This window comes from Balaenoptera ricei, chromosome 11 (genome assembly GCF_028023285.1).
Source record: "Balaenoptera ricei isolate mBalRic1 chromosome 11, mBalRic1.hap2, whole genome shotgun sequence".
NCBI classification, from domain to species: Eukaryota; Metazoa; Chordata; class Mammalia; order Artiodactyla; family Balaenopteridae; genus Balaenoptera; species Balaenoptera ricei.
This window is the reverse complement of record NC_082649.1, coordinates 68,589,133-68,610,281: the sequence shown is the minus strand read 5'-3', so window position 1 is coordinate 68,610,281 and position 21,149 is coordinate 68,589,133. Positions and strand designations below refer to the sequence as shown.

At 41.7% G+C, this 21,149-nt stretch overlaps 1 protein-coding gene across 3 annotated transcripts in view; it reads right to left on the bottom strand.

Annotated features, from left to right (window-relative positions):
• RBM6 (RNA binding motif protein 6) overlaps window positions 1-21,149 on the bottom strand; it is a 104,931-nt gene that overhangs the window by 7,168 nt on the left and 76,614 nt on the right. For 2 of the 3 annotated variants that reach the window (XM_059939685.1, XM_059939688.1), the window contains 10 exons: window positions 15,013-15,087; window positions 8,719-8,779; window positions 6,515-6,787; window positions 5,924-6,084; window positions 4,993-5,090; window positions 4,269-4,311; window positions 4,046-4,127; window positions 3,716-3,801; window positions 3,034-3,180; window positions 612-707 (listed from right to left, as the gene is read on the bottom strand). In XM_059939685.1, coding sequence (XP_059795668.1) covers window positions 612-707; window positions 3,034-3,180; window positions 3,716-3,801; window positions 4,046-4,127; window positions 4,269-4,311; window positions 4,993-5,090; window positions 5,924-6,084; window positions 6,515-6,787; window positions 8,719-8,779; window positions 15,013-15,087 — 1,122 coding nt within the window. Of the gene's footprint in view, window positions 1-611; window positions 708-3,033; window positions 3,181-3,715; window positions 3,802-4,045; window positions 4,128-4,268; window positions 4,312-4,992; window positions 5,091-5,923; window positions 6,085-6,514; window positions 6,788-8,718; window positions 8,780-15,012; window positions 15,088-16,012; window positions 16,180-21,149 lie in introns of all 3 variants that reach the window. The other variant, XM_059939686.1, reaches the window with a different exon arrangement.

The following is a 21,149-nucleotide window of genomic DNA, read 5'->3' as shown; positions in this document are numbered from 1 at the left end:
ATGTAGAGCAGGCAAAAAGCATTTATCAGTAGCTTGTAGGAAATGTTAAATAATGATGCATGATCATTGGCATATGATCAATCAAAATAAAAACAAACAGAGGGTCTCTATTGCTATATATTTATATTTAATCGAAATAACTTGTGATTAGATTGACACTATCACTTAAAGGCATCTAAAAAATGGGTACCAGTGTTAGCATTGTTCACTCTGGCAGGCAAACTATAAAAATGACCATGCATGCACTCGACACCTATGAGATTCTCATGCAGCACCAAAAGGTAGGAAACATCGGGGCCAGGAAAATGGGTTTCCTTGGTCATTTAGAAGAGAAGAATTAACAAGACCGAGATTCTAACTTAAAAAGGGCCAGTCTGGTGGGAATGTCACAAGGCAGAGGGAAAGAGGACAGATAACTGCCTCTGATTCTCCATCAATACCCCTATTAGCAGACAGGAAAATTTACCTCATGCTTATACTCAAGAAGAGTCCTTGTCTGTGAGACACAGAGAGCTAAAGGACCAACACCAAAGTGAGGCATCAACCTTTGAACTTCCTTTCCCATTCGGAACCAGCCCCAGCCCTAGCCCAGTGCATCAGCTTAGCCTTACTGGTGGAGGACTCTCTTCCTTCTTCACAGTGGGAGGCAGAGGCTTCTTAAAGACATCTTCTGGGGGAGGTGTCCCCTCACTGGCATTTTCCTGAAACTGATAAAAATCCCAGATAATTTTTATATGATATTTATAAAAGCTGGGCTTAGAGTTAACCCTGTTGAAATGAGTCTGATTTTCCAAACCTCTTAATTTGTGAAATATCTGTAATGTTACTATAATGATTCCAAAATTAAAAAAAAAAACTTAAAAAACATCACCTTTAGCATATATTGAGTGATTACTATATGTCAGGCACCAGGTGATGCATTTATATACATTATCTCCTTCAGCCTTTACTATAATCCTTCTAAATAGACATTAATATGCTCATTTTACAAATGATTGAGAATATGGTTAGAAAGAATAAGTGGCAAAAGCAGAATCCAAATATTAAGCCAGGGGCTTCCCTGGTGGCACAGTGGTTGAGAATCCGCCTGCCAATGCAGGGGACATGGGTTTGATCCCTGGTCCGGGAAGATCCCATATGCCGCAGAGCAACTAAGCCCATGCGCCACAACTACTGAGCCTGTGTTCTAGAGCCCATGAGCCACAACTACTGAGCCCGCGTGCCGCAACTACTGAAGCCTGCGTGCCCGTGCTCCACAACGAGAGAAGCCACTGCAATGAGAAGCCCGCGCACTGCAACGAAGAGTAGCCCCCGCTTGCCGCAACTAGAGAAAGCCCGCACGCAGCAATGAAGACCCAACACAGCCGAAAATGAATAAATTAAATAAAAAAATTTATAAAGAAAACAAAAAAAACCCCACATATTAAGCCAGTATAACTTTAAAGTTTTTTTTTTTTAATTTATTTATTTATTTATTTATTTTTGGCTGTGTTGGGTCTTCGTTTCTGTGCGAGGGCTTTCTCTAGTTGTGGCAAGTGGGGGCCACTCTTCATCGCGGTGCACGGGCCTCTCACTATCGTGGCCTCTCTTGGGAGCACAGGCTCCAGACGCGCAGGCTCAGTAGTTGTGGCTCACGGGCCTAGTTGCTCCGCAGCATGTGGGATCTTCCCAGACCAGGGCTCGAAGCCGTGTCCCCTGCATTAGCAGGCAGATTCTCAACCACTGTGCCACCAGGGAAGCCCAAGCCAGTATGACTTTAAAGTCTAAGTTTTCAGTGGTGATCATTTTGTAATGTATAGAAATTTTGAATCACTATGTTGTGCACCAAAACTAACAAGTGTTGTAGGGAAACAAAAGAAAAACAAAACAGAACACCCAAACAAACAAACTCACTCAAAGAAAAAGAGATCAGATTTGTGGTTACCAGAGGCAGGGTGGGAGTAGGGGTGGGGAAACTGGATGAAGGTGGTCAAAAGGTAAGAACTTCCAATTATAAGATACATAAATACTAGAGATATAGTGTACAACATGATTAATATAATGAACAGTGCTGTATGTTATATATGAAAGCTGCTAAGAGGGTAAATCAGAAGAGTTCTCATCACAAGGAAAAACAATTTTTTTTCCTTTTATTTTGTTTCTTTATGAGACAATGGATGTTCACTAAACTTACTGTGGTAATCATTTCATCATGTATATAAGTCAAATCATTATGCTGTATACCTTAAACTTATACAGTGCTGTATGTTAATTATATCTCAATAAAATTAGAAGAAAAAAAAGTTCTCAGACAGATTCTTTCTCTCTATATATGTAGCTGCATAAACACTAGTAGTATTAGAAGGGGGGGGAAGAAAAAGACAATTTATGAATTAAGCCACAGGCCAATTCAGCCACTTGCATTAATGCATAACTGGTGTCAGGGTAAATCAATATAATTCTTTGGAAAATAATTTGATTTTATGCCAGGAAATGTAAAAATGTTCATCATCTTTGTTCTTGAAAATTTATCCTAAGGAAGTAATTTAAAAAAGAAAAAAGAAAATGCTAAATGCTGTATATTATAACAGAATAAGATTAGAAAGAGGAGACAAACAATGTAGGAATGATGAAGAAAACAAGGTCACAGTTTTACTATGAATTTTTACCATACAGGCATGGAAGTAATAAAGAGTATTATACAAACATGAAAAAATACTTATGACCAAATATAAAGTGAATAAAGAATAGAAAATGGTATCCCCTGCTACAATTACACCTATAGAAATGCGTATACGGAGTCAAGCACTGAAAAGGGATGTAGGAAAGTGAAACTGTGTGGAGCTGAGGTATTGGGGTTTGAGCTGAGCCACTTTGTTCCACCATCCACAGTTTCTGTATTTAGAAAAGAGAGTGACCACAGGCTGTAAGAGGCTAGTGGACTGCCTGCTTTTTTAGTAACTCTACACCTCAAACCCAGACCTCGTCTATGACTCTTTTCTTTTAATCTGTAATTATGTGGTGAAAAGGGAGCAGATTCACAAGTCCTCTTACCCTTGTCACTCCTCGGTCTTTTTTCTCCTTGCTATCTCTTTTAGACGTTTCCTTCCTGCTGCTTGACCTTCCTTGACTGGTGGGTTTCTTTTCCTTGATGTCTTCTTCCTCAGGTGACCCAGGGTCCTGGGGCACATAGACTTCTTGCTGCAATACAGTTGGAGACAGTTAAGTCTACAGAACGTTTCACTTTCCCAGTAATTCCAGATCTAAGGAGCACAGTTCCCTTCTGAGGGAAAGAACAGCTCTCTCTCTCAAGCCTAAGAAGAGACCATATCAAACAATCTAAAACTCCACTCCAGGGGCCAGGATGTAGCCAGACCACTCACTGTCCATTTTTCCAAGAACAGCACTGTTCTTGCCTGTAATGCCACAAGGCATTGATTTTCTATATGTGCAACAGTTAACATGAAGATTATCATCTTTAAAATCCACCTAAATAAATATAACTCAATATAAAACCTGGACTTTTTAAAACAAGAAGTAGACATGAGGTACACATAGTACAATAGTAGAGCAGCTGCCTTGAATGGAGAAATATTCAGCTTATATAGATTTAAACTTTTACACTTTTCAAGTAATGAGCAACCAGAGAATCCAGGGAATAAAACCTTCAAAGTAACAAATCACAGGTACTTTTCTCAAAAGAATCATTGACAAAATAACAAAGCCAAAAACTCACCTGGGTATTGGGGTCATAATAAGTTCCTGCCAAGGGGTCATAATAGTAGCCAGTAGCAGAATCATATATGTAGCAGTCAGATGAAGCTAGAGGGAATAAAACCAGAGCCAGTGTTAGTCCCTGTCCAATGAAGCCCTTGCTGGGGACTCATCAAGAACAATCTAAGAACAAGGCTGGCCAACCCAAAACGGTACAGAACCTGTAGATGGTGCTCTCTGAGACAGAACCCCTAGTCAATTGCATCTCTTGCCAACTCTGTGACCATAAAGATTTCAATTAATGAGTAGTCAAGCCAGAAAGAACAATAGAAATAAGACAAAGGTCACTCACACTGTTGTCCTTGTCGATTTGTATCTGAAGACCAGTCTGAATTTCTGCCACCTCCCCGCCTATCTCGGAAATATTTTTTACCCTATCACAGAAAGACAAGTTAAAATTATGGAACTTCTGATAGCCATTTACCTTAACAATCACCCACTAGAGAAAATTTAAGATCACTCTTTCAGTCACTTGAGGATTTTAATAGAGCACCCCCGCAACTGCTGAAGCCTACCTGATAGTAGTGCATGTGGTCAGAATGGTCCCCAGCATCATTTCTGCAACAAACAATACAACATGTCTTGAGCCTGCTACCAAAAGCCACTTGAGGAGTGCCCAGCCCTACAGATTTGCTGAGAAACTCTTTTCCCCCTTTTGCACGGAAAGGAACCAACCCAGACAGTAAGCAAGTCTGGTGATGCAGAGACTCCCGAGGGGAGGGGCAGTGGGACTCCTACAAAGCTATCGGCTGAAGCAAAACAGCAATTGAGTTGAGGGTGCCAGAGCAAGATCTGCCCCATCCCTGTAAGCCTGCCTCTCTGATGCAGCCATTTCCCAGTTACCACTCCTGGGTCAAGATGAATGAAGGAGTAAAGAAGAATAAGATTTCCCAGCACTATGGGGGTATGAACAAAGTCAAGACAGCATTTTCTTAGGATTCCAAGGGGCAAGGATATATTGCGATTTTTTCCCTGCACATCCAAGACTGTACCATCACCTGGGACCCAAAGATACCAGAGAATCAAGAGGGAAAAAACAAAAGTACCTAGTACTGCTATTTAAAGGGAAAAACAAAAACCTAGAGTCAGAACAAGGCAAGCTTCAGAAAAAGAAAATATACACACATACCTGAAGCAACTCATACTGGGAAAGCACCACGTTCTACTATCTGTCTCTCCAGCCAGGAATAAGAGTTTCCTCCCAAAAACCTGAGTGGGGGTAGCACCCCTCTGCTTTACCTTCGTTTTCCAGTGGCCAGGTTTACAGCTACCATCTTCCCATCAATGCTAAATGGTGGATCAAGGTTCTGCAAGATCTTCACTACGCGAAGAGCTTCCTGGGGAACCAAAGACTCATTTAAACCCAAAGAGAGAAAAGGACATGTCCCTTGAAAGAAAACTGAACATGGGTTTTCCTTCTCAAAAGAAAAATTTCTAAACATTATGTTCTGGTCATAACTGTAATACTAAGAGCACACTGGCAAAAACAGGCAACTCTTAATGAAGGGTTGATCAGAATAACCGTCAGAGTAGACATCAGTTCTTGGTATAAATTTCAGAAATTCAAATCCTCTTCTTTTAGTCTGCAACTGTCACTGCATCAGATTCAGTTTACAAAATCCCTTGTGATTTCTGAGCGTGAAATCTAAGAAATATCAATGATTTTCATTGCTATCCTCACATTACTTCCATAGAAAAGGGCCCCACAACTAAAAATTCAAGCCACAAGAAATCTATTAAAGCAACACTTTGAGGAAAAAGAGGAAATGCTCTGTTTCCATCAAACATAAAACTGTCTGTGGCCAGGCAAAATGATTTTAAGAAATCAGAAAATTCACTAAAATCTTGAAAAGGTTTAGTCCTCAGATTTTCCACAAGTGACTAAGCTGTCACTTTATTTTAACTGGAAACTGTAAATGCCACAAGACAAAAATGGATCTGGAAAACCACTCAGAGTTCCAACTTTCAAGGGCAGTCATTTCACCTGAATGAACCCCAAGAAAAGAATAAGAGAGGTTATGGTACCAAGTAGCAAATGAGAATTCCAAGATTAAAGTCCTTCAAACCTTCTTGAGGTTTCTATAGCCAGCCATCCCTAGGCTGTTCTGAGGTGGTAGGAGGTGAGGGATCCAGGGGGTGGTGGTGGTGGTGACGGATAACTACGACTCACCGCATGGGAGTCAAGGTCAATAAAGCCATAGGTGTGGCCCATGGGGCCTGTTCTGTTCTTGATGATACGGACGTTAGCAGTAGTAAGGCGGACGTAGGGCTCCAGCACTTCCACTATCACCTCAGGTGGAGTGGAACGATAGATGCGTTTTAGCATGATTGCTGAACAAACCAAGCACAAATGGGAGAGGAGAAAGGAAAGAGTAAGAAAGGTTTACATTTTTGAAGTCCTCAGAGCCTGAGTGTGTATATATATATATATATATATTTTTTTTTTTTACTGCAGATGACTGCAGATGTTACCCTGCTCTACCAAGGCTGGTGCTATAACACATGCTAGTCAAATACTTCATATTTTTCTTCACCAATACTTAGAAATCTAAAGTTATGCTTTGCCGCACCTGAATAGCAACTTGCTATTTGGAGGATATAGATTACTTCAGTGAGGCCAGCAAAAAGCAAGAGCCTCTTCAATCAGGCCGAGCAGTTTTACTAGGGTGTAGGAAGCTGCTGGTCCAGAGCCACAACACAAGCAATCTATGTTCCAACCACGGTGGTCACGGTCTGGTACATGCCCCAACAAACCACTTACTTTTGCTTTCCCCATCCTGGCGTGTCTCCCCAGACCATGGCTCCTTCTCTCGATCTCTTCGGAAGGTGAGCCCTTCCCTCCGCGAAGGAGGGAGATACCTTTCTGCTTCTCTCTTTTGATGTCCCAAGCGTGGTTCTTGTCCTTCTTCCCGCTTCTTGGGTTCAGATTCCTTATCAGCTGACCTTGGTTGGCTGGGTTGTTTTTCTGACGGTGCTGGTATGGATGTTTTCTGAGGCTGAGGGTAGGTTATTAATTCTTGCTTGGCCTCTGTCACTAGAGGAACAGAACAGAAAGAGAATCTCCAACAGGTTTTATCCCCCCAAACACTGTGATTCCTCCTTACCTGCCACCAAATACTCATACTGGTATGCTTTTATTTTGTTTTGTTTGGCTGCACCATGTGGCATGCGAGATCTTAGTTCCCCGACGAGGGACTGAACCCGGGCCACAGCAGTGAAAGCACCAAGTCCTAACCACTGGACCGCCAGGGAATTCCCTGGAATAGTTTTAAAAGTCAAAGAAATACCTACAAAAAAGTCCTCTGACAGACTTTAAGCACGGCTAATAAGACAGCATATAAAATAGTTAAACAGAAGAAACTACCCAGTATTTAAAAAATTTAACCTTAAGAGTTTTCTATCACTTCCCCAACATTTAAATCTTTCATGAGACCCTGAACTTTACTATTATAACCAATGATAGAACAGATCTGGGGACAAAATTACCAAAGATATGGCCCTTGCTAGAAGTTTGCTAGAAACACTTATCTCAAACGTGTATGGCTAGGGGCCTTGCTTCTTCCAGTGTTATGGTACTAAGATAGCTGCTCAAATTCTGTAAGACCAGACACCCTATTCTCTGGAGAAGCTAAGAAGAGACCTACCTGCACACAGCTCATTTATATGCAAATAATTACAATGGGCAAATGTCCTTTAAAATGTAAATGATTCATTTCAAATCTCTTTCTAAAGCAGGATAATTTGTCCAGTTAATTGGAGGTATTTCTGCAATTAATTCATTCTTAGAGGAAGTCATGAGGCTCAAAGAGATATTCTATGGGAGCAGTGTAGAGATTACTTAACAGCAGTGACAGGCGACCAATGAATATTTGCTATGTATGTTTCCATGTTAAAGTTGTGTCAGCCATCTTAGTGGTATGGTGCTCAAGGGTTTTTATAAACCATCTGTTCATTTGTTAGAGTAGACTGAGAAAGAAGTCTTTCTTGAGGGAAAAAGCACAATTTTGCCTAATTGAAGTAATACAACAAGCCAAAGATCTCCAACCTGTCCACGGGGAAGTTATTTACTCACCTTCCCACATGCTGCTTTGGTCTCTAGAGCATGTAGAGCCTTCCCCAAAGATTTTCAGAACACCTGCTTCACAGCCCTCACTAAAGAGTAGAATCTCCACTATAGGCCAAAAGCCGAGCTAAGGAATTCTTTGTAGGCATGCTAAGTTCTAACCTTGGAACAAACAGATCTTTCAGAAGACTAACAGGATCCCAGCACTGAACTGTATTTTATGGTCATGCACTAGCTTCCCTTACAGGATAATATCAGAAAGAGGCACATAACAGTCATTGTTATAGGACTATTGTTACGGATGCCTTTGACAGACTCTTCAAGGTTGTTTACCTACAGGTTCTCAGGAGAAATTAACTTTAAAACCAAGTTACTGAGAAGCTGTTAGGTTTATTACTCCATAAAAATAACACATACCCTCAACCCTGATTATTGTCTCTTGTTTATATTTTTACTGTTACTTTAACAAATGTTTTTGTGTTGAAGATCCTCAAATGTTTAGAACGTAAATGAGAAAATAATAACAAAAGCAAATTATTCCCAATAACTTTAAAGAAGCTGGGGCAGGGTGGGTGGGGTGTCCACATGGACTAATGCCATGTAGACTCTTTCTCAATCTAATATCCTTAAATGTATTCTGAGTAACAATACTACTGACCTCTGGTCAGCTGGGTTATGGGTAAGGAGCCCATAACCCATCTCATTCCCCTGGCAGAACTCTGAGATCCAAAACTATTTACTAACAGGTCACACGAAGTTAGCTATCACATTGCACTTTTAAGAGCTTTACAGATCATCCTGTATTTAGGGATGATCACTCTTTGAAGCCAAGGAAAGCATGAAATTTGTTTTGCTCAGTGCACAAAATAAAAACTACCACCTCCATCTCTACCACCACTCACCTTCCCTTGGGCACTTGCAGAATGAACATGAAGATCGGTGTCCACCAGTGCTGGCCTTACACTACAAGGGAAAGGAAAAGAATTCAAATTGACCAAAAAAAATTTTTTTAAAAATCTTACGTATATCCAACACAGCAACAACTGCCGAAAAATGAAAGAAATAAGCCATATCCCAGATCACCTTAAAACCTAATCAGTCTGATGTCTTCCACTCATCAGAGCTGACATAGACTCTGATGAGCTGCTGTTTGAGAGCTGCCTCTGACAGGGTATATGGACCTTGGGGCAGCCCCAAATGCTTTTGCTCTGGACAAGGATTTCTACAGGAAGTAAACTTGACTAAGAAAACTGGATTATTAAGTGGTTTATAGGATATACTGCCCTAAAGCTGTTACCACTCAGTCTGCATCCAAAATTTGATCCTGAACTGGTTATGACAACCCTATTCAGGCTTGGCTGGAACTGAGAAGAATCCAGTGATCAATTCCTTTTTCAAACACTGATTTTAAAAAGGGCACGGAAGGAGGAAGAAGATCCGTAAGTAGTGTCTCTGGCAGCTATTCTGAGGATGTTAAAAGGAAAAGTTACATTCACTACCCTAGAACAAGGGAAGAGACACTTTGCATTGTGAATGTAGTTCTTCTTGTCTGAACCTATGAACAAAAAGGCAAGTCTATCATTGCCCAACCCCAAACACAGCCCCAAACCTGAACTTTTGCCACTGAGCTCAGAGTGTTAGAAGGGCGGAGTTGACTGGTAAGAAACCAAAAGAGCAGGAACCATGAAAAGGATTCTATATGAGTAGGGCCTTGTAGGTTGAGTAAAAGAATACCAAATGGAGGAGAGAATAATAATAAAAGCAGCAGCAGCTAATGATTAAACAGCACACAGCACGTACTGGACTTACTTTACTTTACATGTGGTCACTTACTGATCCAGACAACTATTATCTCCCCAATTTGTAGATAATGAAACTGAGGCCTGGAGAGGTTAAGTCACTTGAGCAAGGTGATTAAAGTCAATTACTTTATTGTTCCCTTCTCTGTAAGGAGATCATACACACAGCCCTGCCCATTGTCAAGTGACTGTGGTGCCTCCCTGTAGGGTGAGGGACTTCATTGTCAGCCTTGCCACACGTCTTGCTTTGGTCAATGGAGCGTGAGTGAACGTGATCTACACAGGTCTGGCAGAAGCTTTAAGAGCCAATGCTTGTGTAGATGAGCGTCCTGTTCTTTCCCTTGGCCAGGAGTCCCGATGTGGGACTAACTCCTTCCACCTGGGTCCCAGACTGAGCGGCCATGAAGCCAAACTGTAGCAACTGCCCGCAGCCCCTGGACATGTAATGTGAGTGAAGAATATGTTTGTCAATGTAAGTCACTAGGATTTGAGGGCTATTTGTTATTACAGTTGGCCCTCCATATCCACAGGTTCCACATCTGCAGATTAACCAACTACAGATCAAATATATTTGGGGAAAAAAAATTCCAGAAAGTTCCAAAAAACAAAACTTGAATTTGCCACATGCCGGCAGCTATTTACATAGCATTTACATTGTATTATCTACTATAAGTAATCTAGAGATGATTTAAAGTACATGAGAGGATGTGCCTAGGTTATGTGCAAATACTACATCATTTTATACAAGCGACTTGAGCATCTGTGGATTTTGATATCAGCAAGGGGTCTTGGGATCAATCCCCCACAGATACCGTTGGATGACTGTACAGCAGAGCTGTAAGTGGGGGAATCAGGATCCTAACCTGAGTAGGTATAATTTAAATACCATAAAATTCATCAGTTTTAAGTGTCCAATTCAATGATTTCTAGTATATCTATAATACAATCATCACCATAATCTAACTTTAGAACATTTTCTTCATCCCAAAAAGAAACCTGGTGGAGTCATCTCCCATTCTCACCCCCAGTCCTATAGAATTAATCTTTTGCATCTGGCATAGTTTTTTCCCAGTTCATTCATGTTATAGCACCTATCAATACTTCATTCCTTTTCACTGCTAAATAGCATTCCATTGTATGGCTATACCACATTTTGTTTATCCATTCATCAGTTGATGGGCATTTGGGTTGTTTCCACTTTTTGGTTATTATGAGTAATGCTGCTATGAATTTTTTAAAAAGTCAGTGCATTTCACATCAGGCCAAAGATCACATATGCAGGATTGGCACCTCAACTCTTCCAGAAAAGCACAGAAATTACAAAGTACCTCTGAAACAGCTGAACAAGTGGCCTGCCATTTTAGGGAACAATTTAACCAAGCTATTCTTTTCTTTCAAACAACAGCCTTGGCAACAGCTGTATAATTTTGATGTCAGATATTAACATTTTTTTCTGCTGGTTAACAGAAAATAGAGTTCAAAACTTTCCCTTTAATGCTAGCTCCCTCCATCTCTGATTATAAAATAAACAATACGTGTGCATTATAGCTAATAATGGAAAGTTTAAGAGACAGGGGAAAATCACTCATAATTCCAAGACATAGAGGCAATCACTATTAAAATGCAAAATGTTCTCAAAATTCTAATGGCCTTTTTTTGCAGAAATGGAAAAGCAGATCCTCAAATGTATATGAAATTGCAAGGGACCCTGAGTAGCCAAAACAATTTAGAAAAAGAAGAACAAAATCGAAGGACTCACACTTCCCGACTGCAAAACTTACTAAAGAGTTACAGTAATCAAAACAGTGTGGTGGGCTTCCCTGGTGGCGCAGTGGTTAAGAATCTGCCTGCCAATGCAGGGGACGCGGGTTCGAGCCCTGGTCCGGGAAGATCCCACATGCCGTGGAGCGGCTGGGCCTGTGCGCCACAACTACTGAGCTCTCACGAGCCACAACTACTGAGCCCTCACGAGCAACAACTACTGAGCCCACATGCTGCAAATGCTGAGGCCCGCGTGCCTAGAGCCTGTGTGCCACAACAGGAGAAGCCACCGCACCGCAGCGAAGAGTGCTCCTGCTCGCTGCAACTGGAGAAGGCCCATGCGCAGCAACGAAGACCCAACGCAGCCAAAAAAACAAAAACAAAAAACAGTGTGGTACTGGCATAAGGATAAAAACATAGATCAACAGAATAAAACTGAGAGTCTACAGAAATAAACCTATACATCTATGGTCAAATGATTTCCAACAAGAGTACCAAAACCATTCAACAGGGAAATAATTGTTAATTCAACAAATGGTGCTGGGAAAACTGAATATCCACATTCCAAAGAATGAAACTGGACCCTTACCTCATACCCGGAACAAAAATTAACTCAAAATAGACCAAAGATCTAAATATAAAAGCCAAAACTATAAATTTCTTAGAAGAAAACATATGGATAAGTCTTCAAGACCCTGGCTTTGGCAATGGTTTCATGACACCAAAGGACAAGCAATCAAAGAAAAAAAAATAGGGGCTTCCCTGGTGGCGCAGTGGTTAAGAATCCACCTGCCAATGCAGGAGACACAGGTTTGAGCCCTGGTCCAGGAGGATCCCACATGCCGTGGAGCACCTAAGCCCGTGCACCACAACTACTGAGCCTGCGCTCTAGAGCCCGCGAGACACAACTACTGAAGCCCGCACTCTGCAACAAGAGAAGCCACCGCAATGAGAAGTCCACGCACCCCAATGAAGAGCAGCCCCCGCTCACTGCAACTAGAGAAAGCCCGCGCACAGCAACGAAGACCCAACGCAGCCTAAAATAAATAAATATATAAATAAATTTAAAAAAAAGAAAAAGAAAACAAATAGATGAATTGGACTTTATCAAAATTAAAACCTTGTGTATCAAAGGACACTATCAAGAAAGTGAAAGACAACACACAGAATGGGAGAAAATATTTGCAAATCACATATCTGATAAGGGATAAACATCCAGAATATATAAAGAACTCTTACAACTTTTTCTTTCTTTTTTTTTTTTTACTATTTGAAATGCATCCTCTTTATTTATTTATGGCTGTGTTGGGTCTTCGTTTCTGTGCGAGGGCTTTCTCTAGTTGTGGCGAGCGGGGGCCACTCTTCATCGCGGTGCGCGGGCCTCTCACTATCGCGGCCTCTCTTGTTGCGGAACACAGGCTCCAGACGCGCAGGCTCAGTAATTGTGGCTCACGGGCCTAGTCGCTCCGCGGCATGTGGGATCTTCCCAGACCAGGGCTCGAACCCGTGTCCCCTGCATTGGCAGGCAGATTCTCAATCACTGCGCCACCAGGGAAGCCCTCTTTTTTCTTTTTTTTGGCCACACCACACGGCTTGTGGGATCTTAGTTCCCCGACCAAGGACTGCCACTGCAGTCAAAGCGCCAAGTCCTAACCACTGGACCACCAGGGAATTCCCAAGAACTCTTACAACTTAACAAGAAGACAGAGGGGAGGGATATATTGGAAGACTGGGATTGACATACACACACTACTATATATAAAATAGATTAACTAATAAGGACCTACACTGTATAGCACAGGGAACTCTACTCAATACTCTATAATGGCCTATATGGGAAAAGATTCTAAAAAAGAGTGGATATAAGTACATGTATAACTGATTCACTTTCCTGTACACCTGAAACTAACACAACACTGTAAATCAACTATACTCCAAAAAAAAAAAAAAAAAAAGACAATCTAATCAAAAATGGACTTGAATAAACATTTTTCCAAAGAAGATATACTAGTGGCTACAAACACAAGAAAAGATGCTCAACATCATTAGTCATTAGGGGAATGCAAATCATCATCATAATCATGATGATAGGATACTATTTCACACCCACTGGTGGTTGTGAAATAGTTTGATGGCTACTATCAAAAAAAAAAAAAAAGGGAATATAACAAATGTTGGCAAGGATGTGGAGAAATTGGAACCCTCAGACACTGCTGGAGGGAATGCAAAATGGTGCAGCTGCTGTCTGTGGAAAACAGTTTATTGGTTCCTCAAAGAGTTAAAAAATGAAAAGTACCACATGACCCAACAATTCTATTCCTGGGCAGTTCCAAAAGAACTGAAAACAGGTTTTCAAACAAAAACTTGCACATAAATATTCATAGCAGTCTTATTCTCAATAGCCAAGAAGTAGAAACAAATCAAATGTCCATCAACTGATGAATAGATAAGATGTGGTATATCCATATAATATTATTCAGCCATTAAAAATAAATGAAGTACTGATACACATAATAACATGGATGAACCTTGAAAACATGCTAAGTGAAAGAAGGCAGACACAAAAGGTCACATAATATATGGTTCTACTTACATGAAATGTTCAGAATAGGCACATTCATAGAGATAAAAAACAGAATAGTAATAGTGGTTTCCAGAAACTGAGGGAAACGGGAATGGAGAGAGACTGTTTAATAGATATGGGGTTTCTTTTTAGGGTGATGAAAAAGTTCTAGAATTAGATAGTGTTGATGATTGCACTTCATTGTGAATGTACTTAAGGCTACTGAATTATATGCTTTAAAATGGTTAAAATGGTAAATTTAATGTTATGTGTATTTCATCACCTTTTAAAAAATAGTTAAATGTTTTCCTAAATTGACAGCTTAAGGTACTACATCCATGAACTATGAATACTTTGGTCAATGACAATCACAGCTATCCAAATTGTATTCCAAAATGTAAAGCTAAAGCTTTTACTTAATTTTATCAAGTTCTACAACACTTTTAATGAATCTTGGTTCAGAAACTTTATATAGATTTTTCAAACTTATTTTTGAAACTAAATAGTAGCAATGAAAAATGACAAAATATATTTTCATGCTCATTTGCAATCAAACTGGACTTCTAAAAAGAGTATAGCCTAAAATCTTTATATATGCCATTCAAGAACAATATGAAGTTGAACAGAGGAAAAATACCATGGTACCTAAAGTTCTATACCCTTGGAAACCCCTGAATATTCAAAAAAAATGGGTACCTCTCACAGAACCAGCCTCTTTATGTACATCATTCCAAACACTAATAAATCCTCTTTACCCCAGGAAGGGTAACTGGGGAGAGGTTATAAGTCAAGGGACTGTTTTTCTTTCAGTTCGTAATCAACAGAAAGCATGGCATATGCCCTTGGGAAAAGGTCTCCAACTACAGGCCCAGAACCCTCTATGGCCACAGGCAGTAGCTGGGAAGCAGAAATTATAGATGATCTTGCCCTGGCCTCCAGTTCATCTGAAATGAACCAAGGAAGAAGACCTTTGCCCTTGGCAATGCACACTACACCAGGCAGCATTCCTGTAGACATGGAGGAGCTGTGATGCTGGATCCTTACTTCTAAGGAGAGGAATTCTTGGCACTTACCCGTTTGCAGTACCAAAAATCCAGGCTTGGTACATACTCAAGGGTGACCTCTTTGTCATGGATCATTAGAGTTCCCTGTAAAGACAAAGACAGAAGCCATCAACATTAACCTTTGGAGAAACAAAGAGACAGGAAAGCACAGAGAGCCTTTCCAGTCCCCAAGTTGAAACATTTTACAAAGAGTGGGCTTATTCATCGGCAAAAGGAAATGGCTGTTATAAGCCAGAGACTTGGGACAGTGTGGCAGAGCAAGCTTAAGCTTAGGGAAAGGGAACGGGAGAAGGTGAAATCAGTCTTCAGCCTTGGCTCCTGTGGGTTGGGGCGCTGTCTTTGGGCAGTCTACTCCTCCAGAGGTCATGTAGTCCCAGCACGTCCCCCACCTGGCTAGGGAGCTAGCACACTGTCAAGAAGCAAACTCTTTCTTTCTGAAGCACAGAGGCACAGGAGCCCTCTCATTATCTTCTTTTCCATGGCTAACTCAAATCCCCTTGGCAAGGTAGTAAGGGCTCTTAACTTTGGTGCCTGAAAACTTTTTTTGCAATACTGCTGCATGGCAAAAGCACCAAAAGAAAGAGGTACAACACCGAAGACAGGAAGAAAAGAGGAATGTGAAAGCTTCACGGCAGGTCACATCCTTAGAGCAGGAAACTGAATGGCTGGTAGTGGCAGCAGTGGTGGTGGTGGCGGTGGTGGCAGCAGCATCACTGTGGCTTGGAGCCTTCAGAGTGAGCTGGCCATGAGAACTGAGGAGCAACCACTGGCAAATAAGCACTTTGGGAAAGCCTGGCACCAGAATAGGTGGGAAAAGGGGTTCAACAAGCCTGCAGTTACAGAGCTCCTTTGCCTCTGCATTTTGGACAAGACACGAATTCTTTCACATCAAGAAAAAAATAAATTTTGTTTAATAAACACTAGACAGCAGATACGTGTTAGAGCAGAGGAAAAAAAAATCTCTGCCTACTGACAAGGGACCCTCACCCACACTTGCAAGTGAACTAACCGAGGATGCGACTCTGGAACTAGCCCCTGCGCTGTGTTCATTCTCCGCCCTCTAGGGTCCTCTGTGTCTCCTCAGACAGGGCTCTGAGTTATACAAGGCATTTCTTTGCAATTGGACCTCAGTTTCTTGCTTGAATCCATACATCTGTCAAATAATGCTTTACCTCTCTGCTTTTCACACCAAAAGAGTCAAGAGAAATACATAGAATAAAATTATTGTCTTGTGAAAACAAAACAAAACAAAAAAAAAAACCTGCCCACCTACCTAAGTCCTAGAATCTGGTCTCTGAGAAACTGTTTCATGGTTTGTTCTCAAGGCTAGAGGACAATGATAATAAAAATTTGCTAACATTTTTTAAGTGCTTACTCAGAGCCAGAAACTGTTAAGTATGTTATCTCATTTAACCCCTAAATGATCCCATGATCATTATCTCCATTTTACAGATGATGAAACATGCTCAGAGAGGCAAGGTCACCCAGCTGGTGAAAGGCAGAGGCAGATTCACTTCTGTGGCTGTAGATAAGGGACTGCCTGCTGCATTTGGCAACTCCTGCTCACTCTTAGGGATAGGTAATCTGCTCTAGGAGCCAATCCAGGAAAGAGAAAAAGCTCTGCAGACAGGGAGGGTCAGGGGATTATCACTCTGCCAAGCTCTACCTATACAGGAGGTTGGTTAAGATGATACCCTTCCACCCAGAGGCAGTATATCATGTTATTTAAGAATATGGACTCTGGGTCAGGTTCCCTAAACTTGCATCATGCCTCCACTCCATGACCTTCAGCAAGGTCCTTAACTTCTCTGAGCTTCAGTTTCCTCATTTGTAAAGTAGGAATAACAGTACCTACTTCATAAGGTGGTTATGAAGATTAAGTAAATTAATACATGTCAAGTGCTTAGCATGGGATGTAGTTAGGGCTCAATACCTGTATTTTGAGCCCTAAGTGCTAGAAAAGGACTAGTCACTCATTCATCAGATTAGTTACTCACTTCATCTTACTTGCTTATCAGGTGATAATACTTCACACCCCATTTCAATCTACTGAAAGACTAAGCTTTCATAAGGGAATGGTCACTGCATGTCAGAACCTGTATCTTTATGACAGCACTTAGTGTTAGTTTTCAAATGCTGGGCCAAATCTGATCAACCAGGCTAAATCTTGCTGGTCTTTTATTATCAGTACCAAGCCCAGTACTTGGTACAGAAAAGGAGCTTAATAAGCAGTTATGGAATGAAAAAAAGACTGAATGGATCCAACTATCCCTGGAAGACTGGAGTGCTTTAGCACACAGTGGCTTTAGAGGAAGGTACTGCTGTCGTGTACACCTGTACACCCAGTCCATAAAACATGTGGGTTGCCACTTGAACAGTGAACAGTGCCATCAGAACAAGGCACTACTGTGAATTGCAGTCAATTGCAAATTCTGATTGCACCACTTGGAGGCATCAGTAGATTCAGGAATTCCTAAGGCAAGGAGCACGTTATACTTATCAGATAACAAATATGATGTTCCAGGAGCCGTTGATGACTTTCTGTCGAGGCTAGGGAACTCCCCCTGCTAGGAGTACTCACAACATATCAATTTGAGAAGATTACCTTCAATTCATGTGTTACAAAGGCATGCATGATTTCTTTTTTTTTTTGGCAGCACCACGAGGCTTTCGGGATCCTAGTTCCCGGACCAGGGATTGAACCCGTACCCCCTGCAACGGAAGTGCAGAGTCCTAACCACTGGTTTCTTATTCCTCAGAGTCCCCTACAACTAAGGCGGCCCTTTCTTTTCAATCTGCACATAGTTAGACATGAGGCTACCAGACACCACTGCTAAAGAATACAAAATGGTTGTTAAACCCATCACTATTGAAGAACAGAGACAATTGTTTTTTTATAGATTTATTTATTTATGGCTGCGTGGGGTCTTCTCATTGCGGTGGCCTCTCTTGTTGTGGAGCACGGGCTCTAGGAGGGCGGGCTTCAGTAGCTGTGGCTCAAAGGCTCTAGAGCGCAGGTTCAGTAGTTGTGGCGCACGGGCTTAGCTGCTCCGCAGCATGTGGGATCCTCCCAGACCAGGGCTCAAACCCACGTCTCCTGCATTGGCAGGCACATTCTTAACCACTGCGCCACCAGGGAAGCCCGGGAGCCAACTGTTTTAATAAGAATAAACAGACACGGGACTTCCCTGGTGGTCCAATGGTTAAGAATCTGCCTTCCAATGCAGGGGACACAGGTTCGATCCCTGGTAGGGGAACTAAAATCCCACTGCCTCGGGGCAACTAAGCCCACGCCCCGCAACTACTGAGCTCACGCACCACAACTAGAGAAGCCCACACCCCGCAACGAGGAGCCTGTGTGCCGCAGTGGAGAATCCCACGTACTGCAACTAAGACCCAATGCAGCCCAAAACAAATAAATAAATAAATATGTTTTTAAAAAAATTCTAAAAAAAAAAAGAATAAACAGACACAAAAAACTCGAATGAGAACAATCAGGTTGATTTATGATTTGATTCCCCAGGTGTTATCATACAGCGGCTGCCCAGATGTACCAAGCACAGGCGTGACTTATACTGTACTCCTCCCCATTCCTGCCAGGTCTTTTGTTCAGATTTCATAGAGTAAAGATATGCCAGTGTCTCCTAGGGAAATAACCTGTGGGGAGTTGGATTAATAAGTGGGTAGGATGATTTCGTAACTTTTTGGTTGACCACTTTTAATTGTCTATTACCTACCACCTTCACACACTAGAATTTTTATTCATCATTTGAATTATTGGGTTATTTATTAAGCCACTGGAAGCAAAGGTACCATGAAGACAAGTCTGGTTAACCACATCTGGCTTCTAAAGATGTACCACCATATATTTGAAAGTAAAACCAAAGACACCCCCTTTCTCAGTCGTGTTAGATTAGGCGTAAATTAGATTAAAACCTGCTAGAATCCTCCCAAGCCCAAAGCTCTCACTTGACAAAGTCACATATATGCGTCCCTAAGTATATTTCAAAGGGTCTTAATGTGAAGAAGCTGCAAGCAGCGAGAGATAATCACACTCCTGAACAGCAAAGCAAGTCCTTACTCTCCACCTCAGGGACACTAGAGAGTAGCATATGCTGGGTCTGAGGGCTGCTAAATTCAACATTCACATTTCCATTTCCCTTTTCATCTGCTGCTCTTGGAGACTTCATAACTCCATTTTGTGACTGTTAACCTGTGAAAAGGACTTGGGTCAGAGAATTGAGACTCTATCGTAACTTCCAGCTGGCTTATAACCAAGCCCAAGGATTCTTAAGGTACTGGAGAGGTACAAGAGAAAATGGAAAGGAAAGAACCTTTCTGGCCAGCAGCTTTGCATCTTTTCTGAAGATCTCCCACAAGCACAGTCACAGTTATACTCTGTATTGAGAATATGATTGCCGTGTGACATAACAGATCACCCCATTCAAGTATGGAGAGAGACGGAGACAGACAGGATCAAAGGCAGGGGGAAAGTATGTGAGCCTTGTGAATACAACTCACTCTGAAAAATGAGCAAGCCCTCTTTGTAGATTTGTGCTTCTTCCAAACACAGGATGGGAGAATCAAGTTACTGGTGGCTGAGAACTGGTACTGTCTATCAGAGATAGTAATCTTTATTCACAAAGTAATTACAGTTTATAAACGCATTCTTCACAAATGTCATCTTGATAAATCCTCACAATAGGACATATATAATACCTATTTCCACATGGGAAAGTATGGCTGAGATACATGGAGCACGCTGCCCAAGGTTATAGAGCTAGTTAGCAACTTATACGGGACTGAATGTCAGGTTTTCTTTTCACCATATTGCTTTTCTTCGTTTTTAAACTTCCAGGGTGTCAGCCAACTCATAATATTTGCCACACCAAAGAGGTGGCTTCTCTACTGAAGCCCGCGTGCTGCAACTAGTGAGCCCACGTGCTGCAACTACTGAAGCACGTGCGCCTAGAGCCCATGCTACACAAGAGAAGCCACCGCAATGAGAAGCCTGCACACCACAATGAAGAGTAGGCCCCGCTCGCCACAACTAGATAAAGTCTGCGTGCAGCAACAAAGACCCAACGCAGCCAAAAAAAAAAAAAAAAAAAAAGAGGTGGTTTCTGATGAAAAGGTGCCCAAGGTAAGTCTAAAGAAATTCACAGGCAATGGCCCCACAGGGAGTTTTTAGAGAGACTGCCATAAAGACTCTGTTTCTTGATAGCACTGCCAATCCTCCAACAGGCCTGCTCAAGGTGCTCTTTATGTTCTTAAAGCACCTACAATTACTTTAGGTGCTGTGTCTAAGACAAAGAGGGCTGCTAATAAGTACACTACCAGGAATTTCAACACCAACAGCAATCAAATGGACCTGCTGAAAGAGTAAAGCAAGAGGAACAAAATAACAGGTTTAAAACAGATGTATCTCTTGGTAACTGTGGGAGATTGGTTCCAGGACCCCCACGGATACCAAAATCCAAGGATGCTGAAGTCTCATCTAAAATGGTTTAGTAGGGCTTCCCTGGTGGCGCAGTGGTTAAGAATCCGCCTGCCAATGCAGGAGACAGGGGTTCGAGACCTGGTCCAGGAAGATCCCACATGCCGCAGAGCAACTAAGCCCGTGAGCCACAACTACTGAGCTTGCGCTCTAGAGCCCGCGAACCACAACTACTGAAGCCCGTGCGCCTAGAGCCCATTCTCCGCAACAAGAGAAGCCACAGCAGTAAGCCTGTGCACCACAAGGAAGAGTAGCCCCCGCTCGCTGCAACTAGAGAAAAGCCCGTGTGCAGCAACGAAGACCCAACGCAGCCAAAAATAGATAAAATAAATAAATTTATACAAAAAATAAAATAAAATAAAATAAAACAAAATAAAATGGTGTAGTATAGCTGGTCTTCTGTATCTGCAGATGCAGAACCTGTGCATATGGAGGGCTGACCATATGTCATTCCCCTCAGTATAAAAGGGTAGTTTTTATAGAACTCTTTTGCAAAGCAGCTAGGCTCATTCCTTCTGGTACAAGGATATGTTACAGTTCAAACATCTTGTAAAATTCAGTATCCCCAAAGGCCAAAACCAGAATGAGACAGAAAGAGAAAAGGAAAGGAAGGAAGGAGGGAAGCAGAGGCCAAAAATCCTGAAGGAAG